Source organism: Rosa chinensis, chromosome 1, assembly GCF_002994745.2.
Source record: "Rosa chinensis cultivar Old Blush chromosome 1, RchiOBHm-V2, whole genome shotgun sequence".
NCBI lineage: Eukaryota > Viridiplantae > Streptophyta > Magnoliopsida > Rosales > Rosaceae > Rosa > Rosa chinensis.
This window is the reverse complement of record NC_037088.1, coordinates 47,498,897-47,520,913: the sequence shown is the minus strand read 5'-3', so window position 1 is coordinate 47,520,913 and position 22,017 is coordinate 47,498,897. Positions and strand designations below refer to the sequence as shown.

Sequence of the window (22,017 nt, the reverse complement as noted above, 5' to 3'; positions counted from 1 at the left end):
GAAAGTGGTTCCTGAAAAAAAGAATCACTTTCTCATCTTCTTTCCTTGCATTTATTACTCACAACATATTATTTTATTACATTATTGACAAACTTTTAACAATTTTCCTGATAACTTTCCTTATGTTACCAAACATCGGAATGGAAAGTTGTTAGGAAATTTCATTTCTCTTCCCATGGGAAAGACAAAAGAATTACTTTCTTTTTCGTGAACCAACGAGGCCTAAGGGATACTAGGCTCTTAACACACGCTGTGTGTCAGTTTTTTTTTTTTTTTTTTGTGAGAATGTGTGTCAGTTTTCTTTTTGAATTTGTTTTGGTGATTTTTAGTTTATGCTGAAAAATTGTATATTTCAAATGTGAAGTAATAAGTTCAAGGGATCTATAAACTACAGTTATACGAATTGAGAATGTAAGAAGATGGCTCTCCGCCTCTCTCTCTCCCTGCTAAACCCTAGCCGCCATGGCTTAGGACTCTATGGAAGGCGGATGTCGCCGGCACCAAGCAGACCTTTTCTCTCTGCCTCTCGCTGTCTCTATGTGGTAGTACAATGTCGACTTTGTTCGACGAATTTTTATTTGGTTATTCTCTTCATTGAGAATCATCAAAGTGAATTTGAAGCAGAGCGTGGGGTTACCATAGGCAATCTTTGGAGTTTGAACCCGAATGGGATACGGCTAGGCAGGAAGCAATTAAAGGAGTTTTGGCTTATGCCGCTGGAAGTGTAGGTCAAGATCGATACTGTTTGGAGGCCGGGAGCGCCTATGCATCGAGGATGAACTGGGCGGCGGTACGTGTCTTGTTCACAGAGGAAGGTGGTGCTCCAGTTTGCTGAAGGAGGGATAGGTTGTGCCCTCCACGATGAGTGGTATTAGCATGCCACATCCTAAACTTGCCCATAAAGTTGGCAAGGAAAGGTATGTATCCGTCTCATTTTGGCTTAAATTTAATGAGAATTGATTGGTTGATTCAAAATGCTGAAAAATTTTATACCAATGAAAAAAAAAATTAAAGTATTAAGTTATTAGAAGCAAAAAAATTGTTTTTGTTGATATCTTTTTTTTTTATCAAATAAATAACTTATATACAACAACTAGTCTATTGTGAGTCAAACTCACGATCTCTAACTATAAAGGGAAGACTTATGCCACTAGATCAAATGATATTGAGCTTGTTGATGTATTTTTATGTCCTTGAAATATAAAGCTGTTTTTATATTAGATAAAGGACAATATTGAGCTTTCAAAAATTTAAGCATGTTAAGGAGAATTGACTTAATATATAAGATTTAAATCTTTGTTTAATTTTTGATTAAGGATATATAGCACTTCTTTCACTACAACAAAAGTCCTCATTTCCGACTGCAAAGAATTGTTTGATAAATTTTTGATTGTATGATTGTTTGATAAAATAAAACAAAAAAGAGAAAAATTGAACTCGAAACTTCTATTAATATAACTTGTTAGACAAAAATGTTTTACAAGACCAAATCTCTTTTGGTTAGGTGATATGGTGATGTGGTGCGTGGCGGGGGCTTGGTTTTTTTAGGTCTCCTATTTGTTATTTCATTAAATGCTCCTCTTGGTGCTAAGGGTGATTGGTCTAATGGAGAGGTGGACAATTTTAGCTGGTTTGAAAGATAGTAGATTGCATTTGCTCCTTATTCATGAAGCGAAACAAGTAAGCTAGTGGCTCGTTGTGTGGATCAATCTGGTTCCCGCGCTCGTTGTATGGCACCGACCTATTCTTGAGAACAGCGGTCGTGGTATAAGTAAACAGTGTTCTAGTGGTCGTGGTATAAGTAAACAGTGTTCTAGCTCATATGGCTTTCAGTTAGTAGGCTCGTTTAGGTCTTCTTAAGCTAGATCTTCTCCTGAGCCTGTTCTTGTTCTTATTACAACTTATGTTGAACTGCTGCTTCTACAACTGGGTTCGGTTTCTTCCTGGAGTTGTGTCACTTCAGGTTTTTTTGATATAGGAAGAAGACGTTATTGTATCTCCTTCAAGTTATGGCCTTCTTAGGGTAGAAGTGCGCAAAAAGTTCAGGACCGTGAGTTTATAGCTTTTTAGGTGCCGCTTTCAAGGGTTGCACTTTCTTAATTGAATATATTAGAAATCATGTGACTTAGACGGTGTCTATTATTGTCATTCTAAAAATAAACGTGACATCAATTTATGATACGTTTACTTATTTGGAATGAAAATGAAAATAAAGAGATTTTAGTGTATAAGTTTTGTTGCGCTTACTAACATATATAGGTATTGGAATAGGTGTGGATCCCACCTCATTGTCAGAAATTGATTCTTGAATAACCCGAAGTTTGATAACCAAAGGGGGTATGGGTTTAGGAATGAAAGTCTCGAGAATACATTTTTTCTACCTAAAATATCCTTACATATTTTCAATAACCCAATTACTCATGACCCTAGAAATATGTATACCTCTCTCATGAACATTTATTTTTGTAGAGGTATTTTAGTAATCGAACATTAGTAAACAGCATCAATTGTAATCAGTGATTTCATATGCTAAGTAAACTGCTTAACGGAAGTGAAACACTCTCATACCGATTCCTTCCTTCTCGCATTTCAGTGTCTCCGATTCATAATTTTTTCCATTTCAGGTTAGTGAACATGCTATTAATATACAACTAGTTAATGCAGGACTACTAAGATAGAAATGATTCATTTGGAAACAGATTTACATTCTTGCACATTTTCGCATCCGGTATATAGAAAAGTTGTTTATATTCTTGTACTTACCAAACATAGAAAATACTTCGAGCTTCATCTACCAAAGTCTTAATTTTTTTTTTTTAATCAAGAAGAACTTCATTAATAATGAATTGCTTACAACGAGTTTTAGACAACATCTCTAACACAGAAATGGCTACTAGACTTCACACTGGAACTCTATAATGACTGACTCAAAACTTGCACTACAACTATATATGGCAATGACAACAAGCGCAGGAGCAGTGAATGTTTGACATCTCACCTCTCATCCAGCCAATAAGAACCCTGAAACTAAACAACTCACTTGTGTCAACACTAACTCGCCACCCAGAGTCCACCTAACCAGCTTTTGATCGACCAAGCCAACACTCATTGTGACCTAAACCCAACCAAAAGGATTGCTGGACATTCAGACCTAAGACTAAAGTGAACCCAACACCGTCACCACCCTATTGTCAACACCGTCAATTCACCACTACTCCAAATAGCCATCGCCTCTGACCCAAAACGAGACAGGAACGACCCACTAGAAGGCCAATAATGCTTGTCTATGGCACAACCAGACTTTTTCACTGACCCAAAACCATAAAGGAATGTCCCACTAGAAGGCCGAAGAGAAGATTGTCACTGCCACATCCTGTAGTGTCTTATTACCAACAAAACAAAACAATAAAATAAAACCAAATCCTAAAACACTAGTAACAGCAGCCCACCAACACAACCCGGTCCCAACAAGCAGCAGAACGACGCCAAATCCACAGCCCAAATTTCTGGTGCTTCATTGACGTCGATCGCTCTAGCCAGTATCACCCCATCGATGCGCCTCACCTGCGTTCACCCAAGATTCGGGAGGGACCGATCGAGACCAATCTGCTCACCCTGAAATCCAACATCCATCCATCATCCTTGACGGACTGCTGCCATCATTATGCCATCCTCCCGTCCAAACCATGGAACCACGTTAGCCAAACCTAACAAACCCATTCCCATATCAGTTCGAAAATACCCAATCCAGATATAATTGAGCTAGACAGAACAGATCCGCTCCGTCATAACCATGATACCCCCCAGCATCATCCTTCCATCCTTGCCTTGCCATGGAAACGTACGATCTCCGAGCCACGCCACCACGAACCCAACACGATCCAGCATACTCCGACCACGCTCCACCAATCTGGATGCCGGCAAATCACTCTAGAAAAACTAAGAAAAAGCTAAGAAAGCAAAGAACCCCTCCCGGACCGAGACACAGCGGCAGGTTCGCTGGCTGAGAGAGCCAATCCACGAGATCTGATTTTTTTTTTACCAAAGTCTTAAATTGGTGAACCAAATAAAGTCGATCGATCTAATAAAATATTGCATGCCTGTTTGTCATGACTACCAATCAAATGTTGTTGTTGTTTTTCTTTTCTTTTATTTTTTTTCAAACTAAAAAAAAGTTAAATTAGGCTATGTAAGCCCTTCAATGAATTAACAATTACTTGGCACAAATCAATAAATTATCATTCTACTTTTGCAAAAGTATCCTTAGCTCTACTTAATACCATTTAGTCTAGTGACACAAATCTTATTTTTTATAAGTGGGAGGTCATGAGTTCGACTCACAATACACTAATTGTTGTATATGAGTTGTTTATTTGATAAAAACAAAAAAAGGTATGCCTAACTCTCTACTCTCTAGAAAGTGTACAATTGGCTCATGATGCTATGATGTAGTCGAGCATCTAGAGTTCCACAAAAGATAAAACCATAAAAAGAGCGGAATCACTTCATTTATTAACACATTTCTAATCACTAAAAAATCAATCATCAATAGACAAGGTCATCAGAATGGGTGGGAACAACCATCCTTACAAAGATCTAGTTTTCCTTTAACCTTCATCAACCTTACCATGAATTTTAGCATGGTATCAAAGCCATCAGTGACTTGACCATCGCTCCACTCAATTCTTCCGCTGCAATTTCCTTTGTTAAAGCCCTAGCTTGCTATCTCCTTACAATTACCAGTCTAAAACTATTTCTTCTTGTACAATTACCATTCTAAAATCAATGATTTCTATAATTATCAGTGAAAAGTCATCAAGCTACCAAAACAATTACTAGTGAAAGAATTTTTCATTTCCTTGAAGTTTTTAGTTCGTAACTCAAGATATTTGCGTGCAATAGGGACGATAAGATGTACCAACGTATATTTAGGTACATAATCTCTTATATTTCATAACCAATAAATTTAGTTGCCTCCCATATCTTAAATAGAAAAGTTATAAAAAAAAAATTATTTAAAAAAAAAAAACACACGCACATATATACTGTATAGATGTAGAGATCAATTCTATATGTCACAATAATGCTTTTAATTCTTTGGCCATGAAAGAAAAGGGGAGTAAAACGTCATATATAGATAAATGGAACTACTTTTTATCACACACATATTGCAAGGTTTAAGTGGTTCAAATAAAATTAGCAATTTTAATGTGTTGTTTTAGTCGTATAGATGTTAACATATTGTGATCATATGGAATTCATGAAATAGTCTAGGAGATTTTGATCGGATTCTCTACTTTTAAGTTTTAACGATCCTTTTCATCCTTGAAAATAAACAAAAGTTTTTGATGTCTATATTAATGGTAATGTTCAACCAATTTGATTTTGAATTTTTCCGATTATTGTGTTAAAAGAATTTGTTCTCGACCAAATTGTGCACCGGAGTTACATTTTGATTGTGACAAGAAAAGGAGGGTGAAAGTGGGTCTTGATGAAATAGCTAACCAGGCAATGTTTTATGTGCTTGTTAGATGGTTAACTTGTTACGAGACCTTTTCATGGATAGGCCGGCATGTAGATTACATGGATATTGGTCATGTTTAAAGTTTCTCTAAACCAATTTACTTGCACAAAATTATAAAGTCTAAAGTTAATTTAAACCAGTTTGCTGAAATGTCGTTAAACATTATATTGTTGTAGTTATTTTATTTTCATTAAAGAAAAACACATGTAAACTCTTGTTAGATTGAATTTATTATCAATGCAACAACAAAGATCACAACAAGACTGATCTCAATCTATTGCTAATATTGTATCCAAAATCTAGAAAACTACTGCACTCTAATACTAATGATGAATCCTAAATAACACAAATACAACACATCATCTCCCACGCGAATCTCCAATTTTGAACCAATTCGAACCATAAGAAAGTCTAAAACACAAATTTGGATGTGCTTGACATTCGGCCAAGACAAATGCTAGTTATTTACATTGAGATTATTGTTTGTAAATAAATTATATTTAGTTACTTCCAATATCTAAACTTGAAACGACATGTATTTTTTGTATTTTAAAATTATCTTTAATCCACTCAAAAATTTAACGGATAATTTCTCCCACCAAAGTCCGAAAGCAATAAACTCAAAATATCAGCACGTATTTTATTTTCATAATTGATCACACATAACAAGCGGGTGATTAGGTTCAACCCATTCAAATGAAGTTGGCATTTTTCACATATTTCATATGGTTTTCAACTTTTCATGAATCTTCATCATGTCAATTGGGCATGGGTCTTCAAGCTGAAATATCGGGTTTAGGTAGATTGGGTCTTAGTCCGGCCCAAAAACCCAACTTTGACCCGTGTTCCTAATATCTCTAGGTCTCAGGGTTTAAGGCGCAGAACAGCAAAACTAGAACCAGTCGGCGACGGAGAGTCAAAATGTCGAAGAAGAACGATCTTGCTCGTCGGAAAAGGCAACATGAATTCGAACTCAAAAGTAAGCTCTCCTCTTCAAATTTGCTGTCTTTGTTATTACATGTGAAATTTATATGCAAAGTTTCAACCTTTGTTTTGGGATTAATCAGGAGAGAAAGAAGCGAAAGAAAAGAGGGCAAAGAAGCTTCAAGCAAAGAAGAGCAAGATGAAAGTAAGCATTGTATTTCCCTCTGTTTAGAATTACTCGGTTATTTTCTGCAAAATTAGTTTGAATTGTTTCTACAATTTATTTGATTTGTATGGAATGTAAAGGTTGCCACTGCCCTTAAGGCTGAAATTATTTATCAAATTTGTAATCTGTATGACTTTTTTCCTATACCCAATTGAGGATATGATACTAATTAGAGTTGGGTTGTATAAATTTTCAATCTTTATGTTGGTTTATCTTATGTCCATTATGTTATTTCAATTATTGTAAGTTTTGTAGTTTTTTAAGTAAGTGTCGAGTAGAGTTATTTCTTTCGTTGGTGAAAGACTGGAGTTTGGTTTTAACCGAATCATGTGCAACAGGTTGATGGTACTGAGAAGAAGAAGAAGGGTGGGTTTCAAGTGGGCAAGAAGAAGTTGAAGACCAAAATGACGGCGTTGGCAAAGGCTAAAGCTGCCCAAGCGATGGAGGTTGACAAATGAGGTTCAATGATAATGATTCTCTGTGCATGTTAAGAACTGGTTGTGAGTTTACTTTTAGGTATGCAAGTTCAATTTCTCTGATGTTGTTGGTCAATATTACGATTTTGCTGCAACCAATTTGCTCACAAAGACGATGGCCTGTGTTAGTTGGTAACATTGAGTTGTTAAAACAATACCAAAACATTGTGCTTGCCCTTTTATGGTTTCTAATGTAATAGTAGGTACAATTTAGAGGTTGATCGACTCAGATAACCTTGAAACTGTCTTAGAGGGCATGTCCTGCATGCCATTAATTGAAGTTCTTTATTTTTTATGATACCATTTTTTTAAGATCTTGCTAAAACCCCAAGTTCCATGTCTTCAATTACAATGCTTTACTGAATGTATGTATGCTAGAATCAAGGGAGAGTCTACTTGGATGGTTGTATTGATAGTTACTGCAATAGACAGAAGGAAATTTGAGAAATTGTTGAGAGGCATGAAAGGAATAAAATGAGGTTAGATTAGGACTTGTGGTTAAAGGAACAAAGGAGGTTCATTGAGAAGTTTGGTGGAGTGTGTTGTGGAAACATTATTAGTATCAGGTAAGATGCTCCAACTCTACTTAACCGTTGTTTAAATTGTCTGGCAAAGGCTTTAAATTGTGATGTAAATTATTTCTGGTACATATGGTCATATGAGCTAGGAGATTAGTCATAATCCCAAAACCTGTAATGAAACTGATGAACACCTTTTTTTTTTCCTTTTCGTATGGTTCAGGCATTAACCATTCAACCTTCGTGTCTAGTCAGAAATTGAATCTTCTCGGAGCAATTTTTGTCTTTTTCGGCAAAATTGCATTCAAAGTTCAGCTTGTTGGATTTAGCATACCTTGCTCCTCTTTGAACTGAATTGCTATAAAGTATATAGTTACATGGTAATTGTCTTATAGTTGGTCTAAGTATCACAAGATTAGCGTACTGGTTCTGATTTTGCTGTGTTTAATAGAAGAAGTAGAAGTTACAGAGCTACCTTTTGTTCTATTTTCTGCACAGCTGCTGTGCCAAGACCGAGGTTATATTAGAGAGTATAAAAATTTGCTGCCCCTATCGGAAGAGTAGCACATCTTCCATTTTGGCAAAGTATAGATAATATTATGCGTAGGTTGGAGTAATGGAGTAGTTTTATACTTGGAACACGAAGTAGTTTGGAAATGGATTTGTACACCAACTGCAATTGTTTGAAGGATAGAAGTTGAGTGGACTTTGGGTAAGAGGTAACACAGTCACAAAATATTCAAGAGGGAGGGGAGGAGATTAGTGGGTTGATATATGCAAAAGGGCATACAGTTGTATAGTCAGGGACATTTCTTTCTTATTGTAGGTGCCAAGGCTTTACCACAATCTGTGGAGTTATTTGGAAGTATCTGTTAGATTTCATTATCATAAAGATCAGCTTGGGAGATGAGACTGGGAAAACAACCTTGCACTAGATGCAAAACCCTGACTGTCAGGTTTTGAACTTTTTGATGGGAAGGGAATTTACTTTGAATTCTTGATGGTGAGACACCATTCATTCTTTGATTTATTTGCCTTATTGCCAAGAAGATTAGGTAATGTTCCCGTTTTCATTTGACCATTCCTCCAATGGAGAAAAAGAAAAGCACCTGGTTACTGATAAAATAGCAAGTACAACTTCCTAGTCAGGACTGAAAACATCATTTATTTTCAGTCTTCTATAGAATCATTGTTTTCTTCTTTTGAATTCACCCAAATTGCTGCAATCGATTCTTCAACAACTATAGGTTGAGGGTAGCTCCACCCACCAACATAATCCTTGCTTTATATCTCTTGGGTCATTTTCTCTCAAATATTCCCATCTCAATTTGCAGAGTGGATGCTGAAGAAAGTGACTTATTTATATATTCGGTCGATTTGTATTGAGTCTGGAAAACCCAATCTACTTGATCTGTGATCAACCTATTGTATTCATGTTTTTCTTTTCTGTCCACAAATAATTTTCGAGAACATCTGTTTTGGTTTGTGGTTGGCAAATGAACTAAAGTCTCATTGTGTATGGCTCTTTAGAATCTATTTGAAGTTTTGAACTGCCAAGTATTTATCAGGGATATACAGAAACGGTCACGCCTATGATTTGCTCCCTTGTAGTCTGAGGTTGAATCACTTCGTGGTATATACCTAGGCCTTGAACCCGGTTTGCGAAATGGATTTAAGGTATTTTTTGCTATATAAATGAAGAATATGTAGTTGCCATTTTGTTCAAGACTTTGAGTTCAAACTCTACTCAGTATATACAATATTGCAATGTATACATTTTTGTTGTATTGAATCAAAATAACTCTAGGTTAATCATAAATTTCCAAAATGAGGAATTGCTACTGAAAATGACATCCATAACCCACACAGGGCTACGATGCCATAATTTTGCTAAAGTCTGAATTGTCGGAATGTGGGTTATGGATAAAAAAAGTAAAAAAATAGTGTTGAAGTGCTTGAATTTTTCTAAAAATAGATTTCAAGGTACTTCCACTTTTGGACTTCAAGATCCTATGTTGGACCAAACAAGGAAGAACTCCAAACGCCCATCTCTCCTTTTCCCCTCCCTTTTGTCATTTTTCAAAGAAACTTACACAAATTGAAGCGCATTCCTTCAATTGAACTTGATCTTCTTGCTGACCATTTACCCTCTCCACTTTTCCAATGGAAAAATAATTTCGTGCCATATGGTCTAACACTCTAAATTTCTATGTAGTATCCAATATAAAGACGATCTCAAAATCCCCAAGTTCTAATAGAGGTACAAATTGGTCATAAGTTTCTCCTCTTGTATGATCATCATCCCATCTTCCGTAATTATTGATCAACAATTGGATCCAAATAAGGGAAATAATAGAGTTCTCATGTGCTTATTCATATAAAGAGAATCAAAATTTAAGTACTGTGTCATGACGTAAATAAGTTGGCTCATTTTCTCACGGATTCAAAAACATAGTTCGAAGGAAGGAGGTAAATGATTAAATGCTCATAAATTATTCAGCAACAGGGACATGTACATTCACTTCAAAAGCCCCAAGAAGACTGACACACCATTATGCTCAAAGCCTCAATGGTGTGATCATAACTTCATATGAAAAGAGTGGACTGTGTGCTCTAGGTGACCTAGCTGGCTATGGCCTATGTGAATGGAGGTGATGCTATCATTGCTCTTGTAGATATTCCGGAAAGATTGATGGGGAAAGCGGTAGGGCATGGAAAGTGGTGAGAGGAGGGCGATAAGTCACATACTCACATGGACACAAACCCGGTGAGGTCACATTTGAGAGACAATGGAGATACTTGGTCATTTTGGATGCCTCTCACGCGCTCTGCATGTCCGTGAGCCTCAGCCTAGTTATTCCACCATATAATATACCACGCAAAAATTAAGATATTTTTATGATGTTTCAGAAGCACATTATTATTCGGTCTACTAATATAGCCTTTTATGGTTAGTGATTTTGTAAGTGAGAGGTATTGGCTCAAGGGCGTTTAGTTGTCGCATATTCTCAATTGGGGACGAAAAATAATAGAGGTCAATCTAGGTTATAGCGCAGTCAGATTTTTAAAATATCATGTTTAAGTGTTAAACTAGCTAGTAATAACTATAGCCGACTTTTTTTCACTTCAGTTTCCTTCACTTCTAATTGAATTTTTGTTATTTATCTTTAACACTAGTCCACTCTATTTGGCTATGTCATTATAGTTGTTGGTCTAGCGGTCGGGCCCTTGGTTTGCTCCCAAGTGGTCTGGGGTTCGACCCTCTCCCAAGGTACCCACCTAGCAATTGCTAGAGTTTCCAGTTCCCCAAATGTTGTGGGGTCAGGCGGGGGACCTAGGGATTAGTCGGGTCAAAGACTCGGATACCCTAGTCTCAAAAAAAAAAAAATTATAAAAGAAAGATCATTGTAATATAACATAATAAAAGTTCTCAAAATAAATCATATTTACACAAATTTTAAAATATAAATATAGTAATTTAGGCATCTCTATACATTTGAGAAAAAATAGACCTATAACCATAAGTGTAACTCCAACCCAAGAAGAACACAATCAACATGAATAGATATCGCCATATCGGTATATCTTAACAAACTAGCTAAAATATTGATTCTATTGAGCAAAATCTCAATTTCAATTAAAGTACAAAAATTTTAATTTCAATGAAAATTTTAATAGTAAAAATGTCGAAACCCTTTATATCAACTAAGAAGCAAAACCAATGACAAGTGTTTCAATCTCTGGTGGTGCGCGTGCGATGAACTTGTATACAACCCAAGCCTCAAAAGAGATTTCTGAACAGAGTTGAGTTGGATATTATCTAAATTAAAGAAAATCTCAATATTATCCAAATAAGAAGTGCTTTTTTCTGTCAAGTTCCTGTTTGCTTCTCAAACTCTATCCCATGATAGTCACCCACAAGGCAAAGGAAACCAAAGCAAAGCAAAGGGTGATCACCCACTTCCACTTGTGTCACACACACAAGAGAGAAGAGAGCTTCTAAACAGAGAAGGAAGATAAACAGCTTTTTTCTCACACAGAGTTTTAGAGAGAGAGAGAAAGCTACAATCCTTGAGAAATGCATTCAGATAAGGACTTGTGCTTAGCCCAGCAGTAAATACCAGCAGCAAATGACCCCCTCCTCTCTTGTGCATTTTCCCAAAAACTATTCCACCTTTAATGCCCCTTCAAAAATCTCTCTTTTCCACTCTGTCATTGAAAATTCTTCGCTTTTCTTGGTTCTAGGCCTGGTGAAAGAACAGAGGAAGAGGGTTGTGAAAATGCATGTTTGACTCTGACTGACTCTGTTGGTTTATCTTTTGCATTCTCACATTTTGTGGTGTTGAACAAGAATTGGGCTAGTGGGTTTGAAGGCATTGACCTGAAGACTTGTGGGTCTTTTTCAATTTTTGCCAGTGGTGTTGAGGGTTTGAAGATTCGAGCTTTGCTTGGTTATGGTTATGGGGTTGCCTTTGGAGATGCTTGGTGTCAAAGGCTTTATAATGGGTTGGTGACAGTGGACCTGTTTCAGTCTCTTTGTTCTTTACCTTCAACATGAAGCCTATTTGCTGTCTCTCATGGGTTTGGTAAGCTGTACAAAAATGGCTTCCATCTTTGTCTTTTCTTTAACTTATTAGCCTTTGAATTGCTTTTTCTCTTTGCTTTATTCTGTTCCTTTCATATTCTGTGTAATTTATTTTATTGTCATAGTTGTTTCTTTTGCATTTGAAGGTGTAGGAGATTTGTCTTCATTTTCTGTCATTTTAGTTCTTAAATTCCTTAATTAGTTTGGAAAAAAAACTTCATTTGTGTCCGAAAGGCTGTAAAATATTAGGAGTTTTCTAATCAATGTATCTCTATGAAACGAGAACTCTGTTGTAGCAACTTCAGTTTCAATATGCTTAGTACTTTCAGGAATGAGTTTACAAAGAGAATCTACATCAGGTTCACATTGAGTTTACATTCTTCTGAAGTTTGTGCTTTTCTGTAGAACTTGTCCTTGTACTGAAACCTGAAAAGTGAATATTAGAGCAGGAGGAGAAATTTTGTAGTGAGTTGCAAAGTTGTGGTCACAGTTGCTTTTGGTAGATAACCCACTAAATGCATGGATCGGAGGGACCATATGGCAATGTCGGGGTCAGCCTCTTATTACACACCGAGATCAATAACTGGGTCTGGAACACAGTCTGGGTTACTTGGATCACCAGGCATTCATCCCTTATCTAATCCAAATGCAGTATTTCAGTCCAATATGGGGGCCAGTACGATTGGGTCAACATTACCAGTAGACCCTTCTTCGGCTATTTCACCTCATGGTGTCAATGTGGGTGCACCGTCTGTGGCGCCACAAGGTGAATCTGTGAAAAGGAAAAGAGGAAGACCTCGAAAATATGGACCTGATGGGACTGTTTCATTGGCATTATCTCCGTCATCATCCTCCAATCCTGGGATGGTAGCTTCAAGCCCAAAGCGAGGTAGAGGGCGGCCACCAGGGTCTGGGAAGAAGCACCAATTAGCGTCTCTTGGTAAGTTTCCGAGGAAAGTTCAATTTTTGTATTATGTGGAGATTGAAAATGATAAATGGGTGACTTGTACTTGGTTTTGTTCATTATTTGGATAATTTATTGAAGAAATGATTTAATGGTTAGCATTGTTTAAGTCCCCATACCTGTTTTGAGTAGGATACTAGAGTAACCTATATATTTATTGTGTTTTTGCATTTTGGCATGATTTTAAGTGAGACTATCTAAGAGTAGTTTCTATAACAAACCTCGATATTACTGAAATACTCATCATCAGAAGTAAATTACCTTTTTACTACTTGATCTGCATTGTCTCAAAAATCTTGCAACATATAGTAGACAGTACAGTTATAATGGTAACTCAGTTTATTAGGTGAAACATTGGGGTAAACTGCGAGGTCTAATGTTTCCTGCAAAGGAAATGAAATGAAACGTGGTATAGATAGGGAGAGAAGAGGAATATAGTAAAGCAATAGCATATTTCAACAAGAATTAATACTAGGTTGGACAGAGATTTTCGGTAAACTTGTAGTCATATAAAGTTAGACATAAAGTTGGTTATCTCCCTGAGATACTAAATGCTTAGTGCTGACAAAAATTGTCAGCATTTAGGGCTGCAAAAAAGATTCAAGGTATAAATCCTTCTGATAACTTAATGAAATGTCCTATGCTGAACAGTACAGCATGAAGCCACAGATTTATGTCCTTCTGACTTCCTTTTGCTTTTGATATCAGTTTGAAAAGTTTTATATTTGGATTGTTAGCCAACTATAACAGCTACAGTTTCACTAATTTAGTTTTCTGTCAGAGCATATTCTTCCATGTTGAGTAGACTGACTATAAGTGACTCTCGTTCATCAATGTTTTAAATATATGATGCGTCCTGCATTGGCACTTTTTTATATGAAAATGATGTTGCAAATGTTATTTTTCTAGGTGAAATGCTGTCTAGTTCAGCTGGAATGGGTTTCACTCCACATATTATCACCATCGCAATGGGAGAAGTATGCCTATCATCTCATCAATAAATATAGTTTCCTTCTGAAAAAAAAAAAAAAAAAAATCACTTATCATGAAGAGTTTATTGATTTATTTATTCATATTGATTTTCTGATCACTTGGACTAAATTGACCCCGTATTTAAATTCACAGTTGTTTGGTATCTCCACAAATCATTTGATGCTTCTTTTTTATATTTGAATTTTTGTTATCGTTTTGATTTTACTGCTGATGTTTCAGAAAAGTTTCTTTTGTCTTGAAATCCTGTAATCTTTTCTTGAAGGACATTGCAACAAAAATAATGGCATTTTCACAGCAAGGCCCGAGAGCTCTCTGCGTCTTATCAGCCAATGGTGCTGTCTCTACTGTGACTCTTCGTCAGCCCTCCACTTCTGGTGGCACAGTCACATATGAGGTATGAATACTTCATGATATTTCACTCTCAGATAGTGACTGGCATGTCTAGTAAATGAGTAATAACATTAACCGTTGATGAAGGTTCTACACTTGGTATAACTTGATTTTGTCTTTTTTTAATATTCGGAGTAATGTTTGGGGTTATGGGTTGATGAGGTTATGCCTTTAACTGAGCTTAGTATCACCAAATCCTGAGTCTACAAGAGAGGGTTATTAATTTGGTTGAGGTGGGCTTTTCTATGCTGAGCATAAAGATAACATAATTCAAAATCAACTTCATGTATATGGACATCACGTATAAAGATAACATAAATCTAAATCAACATTCATGTATATCATTTGTGGTTGTTTTTTTTTTTGAAATAAGTGGTTGTTTTTCTTTTTGGACTCTTAAAATGCACAAATGTGTATGTGCTGTGTGTGTGCATACAAGCACACTGGCTTGAACATTTATGCATGCTTTCTTGCATATTATCCTTCTGTTTCTCTCTTTGCACTATCAGTTTCTCCCTGTTTCCTCCTTTTGAGACTTTTGTTGCTTATTGATAACAAACAGCTTTTCTTTTTCTTGTGGATTGCAAATTCGTTAGGGACGGTTTGAGATAATTTGTCTATCAGGCTCTTACTTGCTCACTGAAAGTGGTGGCTCCAGAAATCGAACTGGTGGTCTTAGTGTCTCCCTTGCTAGTCCTGATGGTCGTGTTGTTGGTGGAGGAGTAGGAGGAATGCTCATTGCTGCTGGTCCTGTACAGGTAAAGCTTCTTCATTGCTTTAGCTTCCAGTTATCCTGTTCAAAGTAAATTATTTTCACTCTGAATTGGTTCTTAATATGTCAACGAGGAAAGAATCTGATGATGTTGCAGCTGTTTTCTTTACAAATATATACATAACCATGAGCAGATTTGTTAATCAGATAGAATAATGTGGTGAAATTAGTTGCAGTATACTAAGATAGTTTTGGCTATTTAGTTATTGCTGAAGCATTCAACCATTATTTCAATTCATTCGCCACAAAATGATCCAAAACAGCACCATTGTGGTACCTAAATAATATAAGTGCACACATGTGAATGAATGAATATTAGAACTTTTTTCCTTCAACATTTTGAGCTGAAATTAGATGATGGATGATTCCAGGTGATAGTGGGTAGCTTCATCTGGGGTGGTTCAAAGACAAAGAACAAGAAAAAAGAAGCTATAGAAGGTGTCACAGACTTCGACCAACAGACAGTTGACAATTCAGTTGCATTTAATAGCATGCCACCCGATCAAAATTTTACTCAAGGGTCATCGTTACTGTGGCCATCACCACGACCATTGGATATGCGTAACAGTCATGTTGACATTGATTTGATGCGAGGATGACAAAAACAACTTTATTTCCGCAGGCATTGTATTGTATATTTCAGTTTCATGGCCAGTCAGACCTATTTCCTTGAAGCACCAGAGAGGAAAACAGAAGCCAACTGATTCTGGGATTTGATAATTCTAACTTCATTTATCCGGTCATGACAGACTCTTGATGTACTCATATTTCTTTTAGTTCAATCGAGATTTAGTTTGACATTTAGCTTTCATGATTTCGATTATCTGTCCATAGAGTGAGTCTTGTATTTATGTAGAGTGGCAAAATTCTTGATGAACCAAGGTGTTTATGCTTAATATGTACTGACTACTGAAGGGATCATACGGTATGTTAATAAGAAACAATTGCACACAGAAACCAATCAGAAACAGGGCAGGACACAAGATAACACGAGTATGTATGTATATGATAGGTCTTACATTATACCTCTGCTAGAACACAACACACTCCAGATACATAACATAAAGCAACAAGCTCTATAGGCAGTAACTAATTAAGCATCGGACCAAGTGATGTCTAAGCCGCCCCAATTGTCTTCAGACACACCCAAGGCTTTCCAAACAGCCTTGGAGGCATCAACAATGTTGTTAGGACAAGGAGGCTGGTAATCATGGTCTGCATCACATCCTTCAGTAGAGTCACACTCATCCACCACCATGGCCACCACACTCTGCCCATTACCGTTAATTCTGATGTTCTTAAGGCACCTTGATCCACCATTGTACCATCCGGTGGATAGTGCCACAACTGGAGTGTTGTCATCATGGTACTGGCCGTCACATTCAGATGGGCCTCCTCCGTCACCGCCTGCTTCGAAGCTGTTAAGAGTGAGGTAGGCCTTGGTGTTGCCAGACATAGGTGGCGAGCACGTGTATGTTGGGTACATTTTTCCTGCTTTGCAGCAGTCAGAGTCGTCCTCCTGGTTGCATTGTCCAGGAGGGGGCTTCCTTCCTCTGATTCTACCACTAGGACGGCATTGCTGAGCTTCACTAACCACGAAAATTGCCAAAAGCAGAATTGCTACAATAGGCCCTTTTGAGAAGAAGCTCTTCATTTTCTTTCTGTTACCTTTGCTTATCTCTGATTGTATGAGATGTTTGATGCATAATAGTATTGAGGGTGAGTATATATAGCAGTCAGAATGCCAGAAAATACCAATCAAAAGTTCCACATATACTTTCCTACGCAGTTGCTTTTACACTCCATCAACGTAACGGCACAGACTATTGACCTGATTTTTTCTTTGAAACAAAATCCTACTCCAGGTCTCTAGATGAATCTTAATTAATTAAAAAAAACTCTGTGCAGTGCAGGAATATCAATGTCTTTGTTGTTTTCTTTGGTTATTAAATTTAATCAGCATCTTGTACGTTTTGCTAGAGTTATAGGTCATATCCATTGCAGATTCCAGATTATGTACTGGTGTCCTCACTTTCTGTTTATTAAGAAATTGTTATAATTAATGTCTGTAATTAATCTTGTTCCTTTTTTTTATTGGAGAGTTCAATTAATTGATGGAAGCAAAAGCTAGAGTAGTATAGACGGGTGCCAATGCACGACCTCATCAAACCCTTGCCGGTAAAAATGTCAATAGGCAAGAAAAAGCACTGTTAAATGTCACCATCTTTTGAACATTGTTATGGAAGATTGGAAGGTAATGTTATTGTGCAATACTATACTTAACAAGGCAGTGTTCTTAATTGTTTCAATTTAATCTAATGTGACATCTGCTTTGTTGCTATCCTTGTTCTTGCCAAATGATCATGCACTTACATAATACAATTCTGCTTGGCAATTTTGCACTTCCTCTTATACAAGGTAATATAATTCTGCTTGGCGTTTTGTACATATTATATGGGCTAATTTATGAAACAAATCGTTTTGAACTACAAGCTGATTAATCTTGTATGAGCAACTTAGAAGTCAGTCGTATATAAGGCACGTAAAAGGTGAAATGAATTCCCATCTTAAATATTTAGTCGAACTGATTTTGATTACTTGAATATTTGATATCCACGATAAGTATCCTGATCTGGTTTCATACTGGGTGGAAAACCTTTTCGATCAGTTTGGATCCTACTGAGCTATACTTTATGTTAAACTGTGATATGTTTCTGTCTTTATCAAAGGTTTAAGGTTAGGAAACAGCTGATAGTAAACTAAAATAGAACACAGAAATAGTCAGACCAAAAAAAAAAAAAAAGAACACAGAAATAGTGTTTACTCAAAATTTTAGGTATAAGATGGACTATACTTCGCTGACCATATCCACTGATGGAATGACACGTGTCCTCTTAAATGCCTCCCTCTCATGCGCTCCATCACGGTGCCCGTCGGTGGCGCCTTGTGCTTCAAAATCACACTCTAATGGCGAAGAAGCACGTCAAAGATAACCCCCCTGCCGCTCTCTCAGTTCGGCGTCTTGGTAGCGCAATGGAGTCCATAGTCGCCTCCGCCGCCCAGAAGCCACCGGAGCCCTCCTCTGCTTCGATCTCCTCTCCGATCTCATCTCCGCCGTCATCGAAGAGCCAAGGTCCCTTTGCATATGCTAATAAGATTGAACTCTTCGTTGATAATTGGATTGAAGTTCTGTTTCTTTGTAGTTTTTGCTATGGAAAATGGATTTGATTTGTGTTATTGTGGAAATGGTGAACTGCAGGAGATGGGCAGCCATGGGAGTGGAAGAGGGAGAGGGAGAGAGGGAGAACAGAGGAGAAGGACTGAAGAAGGAGAACAGAAATGAGAAAGAGGGGCAAAAAAAAAAAAAACAAGTGTTGGACCCAGAGTGGCGTGGGCCGCGTAGCACTTGGTTAGGAAGCGCTGCCCATGGCTGGGCAGCAAAGTATTTTCTGTATAAGATAGCAGAAGATTTAGTATGCACTAGAAAAAGGCGCCCGCGCGCTGCTGCGGGTTTTATTGACAATCAATCCAGTTATAATAATGCATTCTTGATAGGTTGTTTTTGATAAAAATAAAAATAAAAACTAAAATGTGTTATATAGTTGTGAAAATATTGATCTACATGATGAGGTGCAGAGTGTAATGTGCTCATATAGATAAATAACAATTTTGATATACTCACAATTATATTTTAATAACAATTGGAATTGTTTGAAATGAAGAAGTTTAGAAGATGAAGAAAAATATAATTAAAGTAACCCAAGGATAGGATCCTTAATCTTACACAATTCAATTAACCGTGCATGGCACTCTCTTGACATTACAAAAGATCTAATACAAATTGAGAGACACCTCTAGTATGACCTGTACCTCCAATATGCTCTTCATCCTCTCCCACTGCCCATTCCATAACCCCACTGCAGATTAAGATTGCACAATGTAATATGTTAATAACTTATCTGAATTACAAATAAAAAATTCCATTCTTTAGCTTAAAGAGATTAACCAAAAACAAACCATAATGTTGAACTTAGCAATGAAAAAATCACATACAGCAAACACGAACCTACAATTTTCGTGAAACTTTTTGTGGTCACTATTTCTTAACTCACAAACATGATAGAGCATTAATATTATAAACTACAACTGCAATCAACCACTGTGGAAACCCTTACTGTGGAAACCCTTATTCGATAAATGTCTTGTATTCATGAAGAAAGATCTTCCAAACTTATGAAAGCCATCAGGTGAAGTGGTGAACATACTATAGAATTCATATATTCAAATGTTCCTTTCCGCAGAAAACAAAATATGCAATGGTAAATTACATTGATCAATGATCATACATATATCTCTAAGAATTAACAACAGGATTGGGTCCACAACCAAGCTATTATGTGTGTGTACTATCTGCGCAAAAAAATGCAATTTGAAACAGATATAGATAAACAGTAAAAAAAAAATGTCCAAACACTCAAAAGCTGCTTTTATAGTTTTTCAAATTCCCAGAACACTCTTAAACATATAATGAGGATATAATGACTGCATATAGAAGTATCACAATGGATTTTCAAAACAGGGTAACAGCTTTGAAAAGCATATGATTATCCACTTTATGGATCAAATTCCATAAGAGAAAAGAATTCTATCAAAAACATTAGGCATACAAAATATGCATACTCAACTGCTATATATAAGCACTCTACCCATCACTGTTAGCACATTCAGTTCTCAATTGGTAGTGTTAAAATCCCAAGCCCCCTACCCCCAAATATATTAAAGTTATATGTGCTCTCCCTTCAAAAGGACATACGTACTGCTATATTCAAACAACAATGAAAACAATATGCTACTTGTTTCGCGATGATCATGAACTAATAACCATATCAAACATATAAAAATATTTGATCCATTTATTCATATCTCATCAAAATTGACAAAAATTGATTCTTCAAAGTTAGCCAAACAGTAGATAAAGCATAAGCTTAATTAGTCCCAGATACAAAAACAAACCGTTTAAATTTGTAATAAGTCCAATTTCTCTATTGGTTATGAATTAAAATTAACTGTCAAGTAGAATTCAAAGACAGCAAATTGCTTTCTAAATCAATAATAAAACATGGATCTGTTGGACCTCCAAATGTTGAATAATACCAAATTCATACGCTGCAGGTCTTTCTCTATTTTAATTCTTCTACATAAATCAGTTGCCAAAGATTAGCAGAACTCAAAAAATCAAATCAAGAATGAGTATCAGTACACACTTCTTAAGCACATGGTCGCGGTTGTGAAGATCTATACATTGCAGCACAGAAGTTAGACAAACAAACACAGATGGAGTCATCAAGTTATAGATTCATTTGTAGTCAATGTATTTTCAAAGAAATGGAAACTCAACAAAACAAAGGTGCAGTAAGCTTCAAAGCTTCTATGAATTGGATTAGTAAGCGCTTATGATTCTTTTCTGAATAGATACAAAATCCCATACAGATGACTCTAGAAAATCCAGACTTAATTTAATTAAAATACTTCAAAGGTAAAGATTGATTTGTGAGATCGTCAAACCCATAGAGCAATCTAACCAAAACCCTGTTTCATATACCATCTTTTAAGCACAAGAAGAGTTCCTCAACAGCATATAATCTCACACCAGCAGACCAGCTCATATCAATTTTCTACTCTACTCTCTGGCTATGGCTTTAAAATTGTACTAAAAATTTCAAAACTTACAACTTCAAAGAAATTAATCCTCTAGAGATTTCAGAAAAAGAAACCTTATCAAAAAATTTCTAAAGATTTAAACTTGAGCATGATTTCTCTGACAATTCTGATGCTAAATTCAACAAAAGTCTAGACAGCAAGAACACTTACCAAATGAGGTGTTCTTTGTCGAATCTATTCCTGCACAAAAAAACAAAAAAAAAACATGCATCAAGTAAAAACCCAGAACCCGCCCACCTAATTACCCTAATCAAAAGCAACTGGAGAAAAGGAACAAAAGCAAAGCATTGATAATCTGACCACAATTACCTTGATCAAAATGCAAATTCACAAATCGCAAGCAATAAAGCTCTGTCTAATGCCAAAAAAAAAATAAAAAAATTATAAAACCCCCAAGAAAGAAATTGGTGAGAAAGAGCTTACAATAATACCTGGGTTGCACCATCAAAAACTCCTCCAAACGACGACTCTATCTCTCGATCATGGAGGAAAACATTGATGTAACAATCGGTTGTAGCTGGGTTGCACCGATAAGAGAGAATGAGAAATTCTGGAGGGACAATCCACTGAATAAGCCAAATTCAAATTCAAATTCAAATTCACAGATGAAGAGCAACAAACCTAACTCTCTCAATGTCGTTTATACGGATGTAGAAGACATGGAGGAATCAGTAGCGGCACGATTGGGATTAGCGATTTGGGTATTTGGCTGTAACAGTAGAGGTCGGTGTAAACAGAGGCTTCCTGAAGAAAAAGATGCAGTCGAAGGTTGAAGTCTGTGTAAATAGAGGCTTCCCGAACAATTGGCGACAGATATTAGTAGGACAATGGCAGAGCCGTAAGTTGAGGAAAAATAGAGGGCAAAAGCGTCATTTCCCACCCCCAATATGAACAGTAAAATGAATAGTGCAGGAGCTTTAGTAT

At 36.5% G+C, this 22,017-nt stretch overlaps 3 protein-coding genes and 1 long non-coding RNA gene across 6 annotated transcripts in view; 2 read left to right on the top strand and 2 right to left on the bottom strand.

The window, feature by feature from the left end:
• Window positions 1–6,347: 6,347 nt before the first annotated feature.
• On the top strand, window positions 6,348–7,450 carry LOC112178785. The gene is made up of 3 exons (XM_024317008.2): window positions 6,348–6,503; window positions 6,592–6,653; window positions 7,013–7,450. The coding sequence occupies exons 1-3, from the start codon at window positions 6,446–6,448 to the stop codon at window positions 7,130–7,132; spliced, it is 240 nt and encodes a 79-aa protein (XP_024172776.1). The 5' UTR covers window positions 6,348–6,445; the 3' UTR covers window positions 7,133–7,450.
• A 4,095-nt stretch (window positions 7,451–11,545) lies between these two features.
• On the top strand, window positions 11,546–16,183 carry LOC112181518 (AT-hook motif nuclear-localized protein 9). 3 transcript variants are annotated; one of them, XM_024319878.2, is made up of 6 exons: window positions 11,546–12,254; window positions 12,703–13,193; window positions 14,127–14,194; window positions 14,473–14,604; window positions 15,197–15,358; window positions 15,744–16,183. In XM_024319878.2, exons 2-6 carry the CDS (start codon window positions 12,773–12,775, stop codon window positions 15,969–15,971), a joined length of 1,011 nt encoding a protein of 336 aa, XP_024175646.1. In that variant the 5' UTR covers window positions 11,546–12,254; window positions 12,703–12,772; the 3' UTR covers window positions 15,972–16,183. The 3 variants fall into 3 exon arrangements, with proteins under 3 accessions (XP_024175646.1, XP_024175645.1, XP_040372273.1); XM_024319877.2 differs by having other exon boundaries at window positions 12,659–13,193; XM_040516339.1 differs by lacking the exon at window positions 11,546–12,254 and adding an exon at window positions 12,277–12,612.
• A 255-nt stretch (window positions 16,184–16,438) lies between these two features.
• LOC112181520 overlaps window positions 16,439–22,017 on the bottom strand; it is a 14,943-nt gene continuing 9,364 nt past the window's right edge. Inside the window, exon 2 of the mRNA XM_024319881.2 lies at window positions 16,439–16,951. Within this exon, the coding sequence (XP_024175649.2) occupies window positions 16,466–16,951 (486 nt within the window). The 3' untranslated portion in view covers window positions 16,439–16,465. The remainder of the gene's footprint in view (window positions 16,952–22,017) is intronic.
• LOC112181521 lies at window positions 19,104–21,848 on the bottom strand. The gene is made up of 5 exons (XR_005808240.1): window positions 21,715–21,848; window positions 21,525–21,610; window positions 21,403–21,448; window positions 21,244–21,273; window positions 19,104–19,289 (listed from the first exon to the last, which is right to left on the bottom strand). It is a non-coding gene; the product is annotated as an uncharacterized LOC112181521 (long non-coding RNA).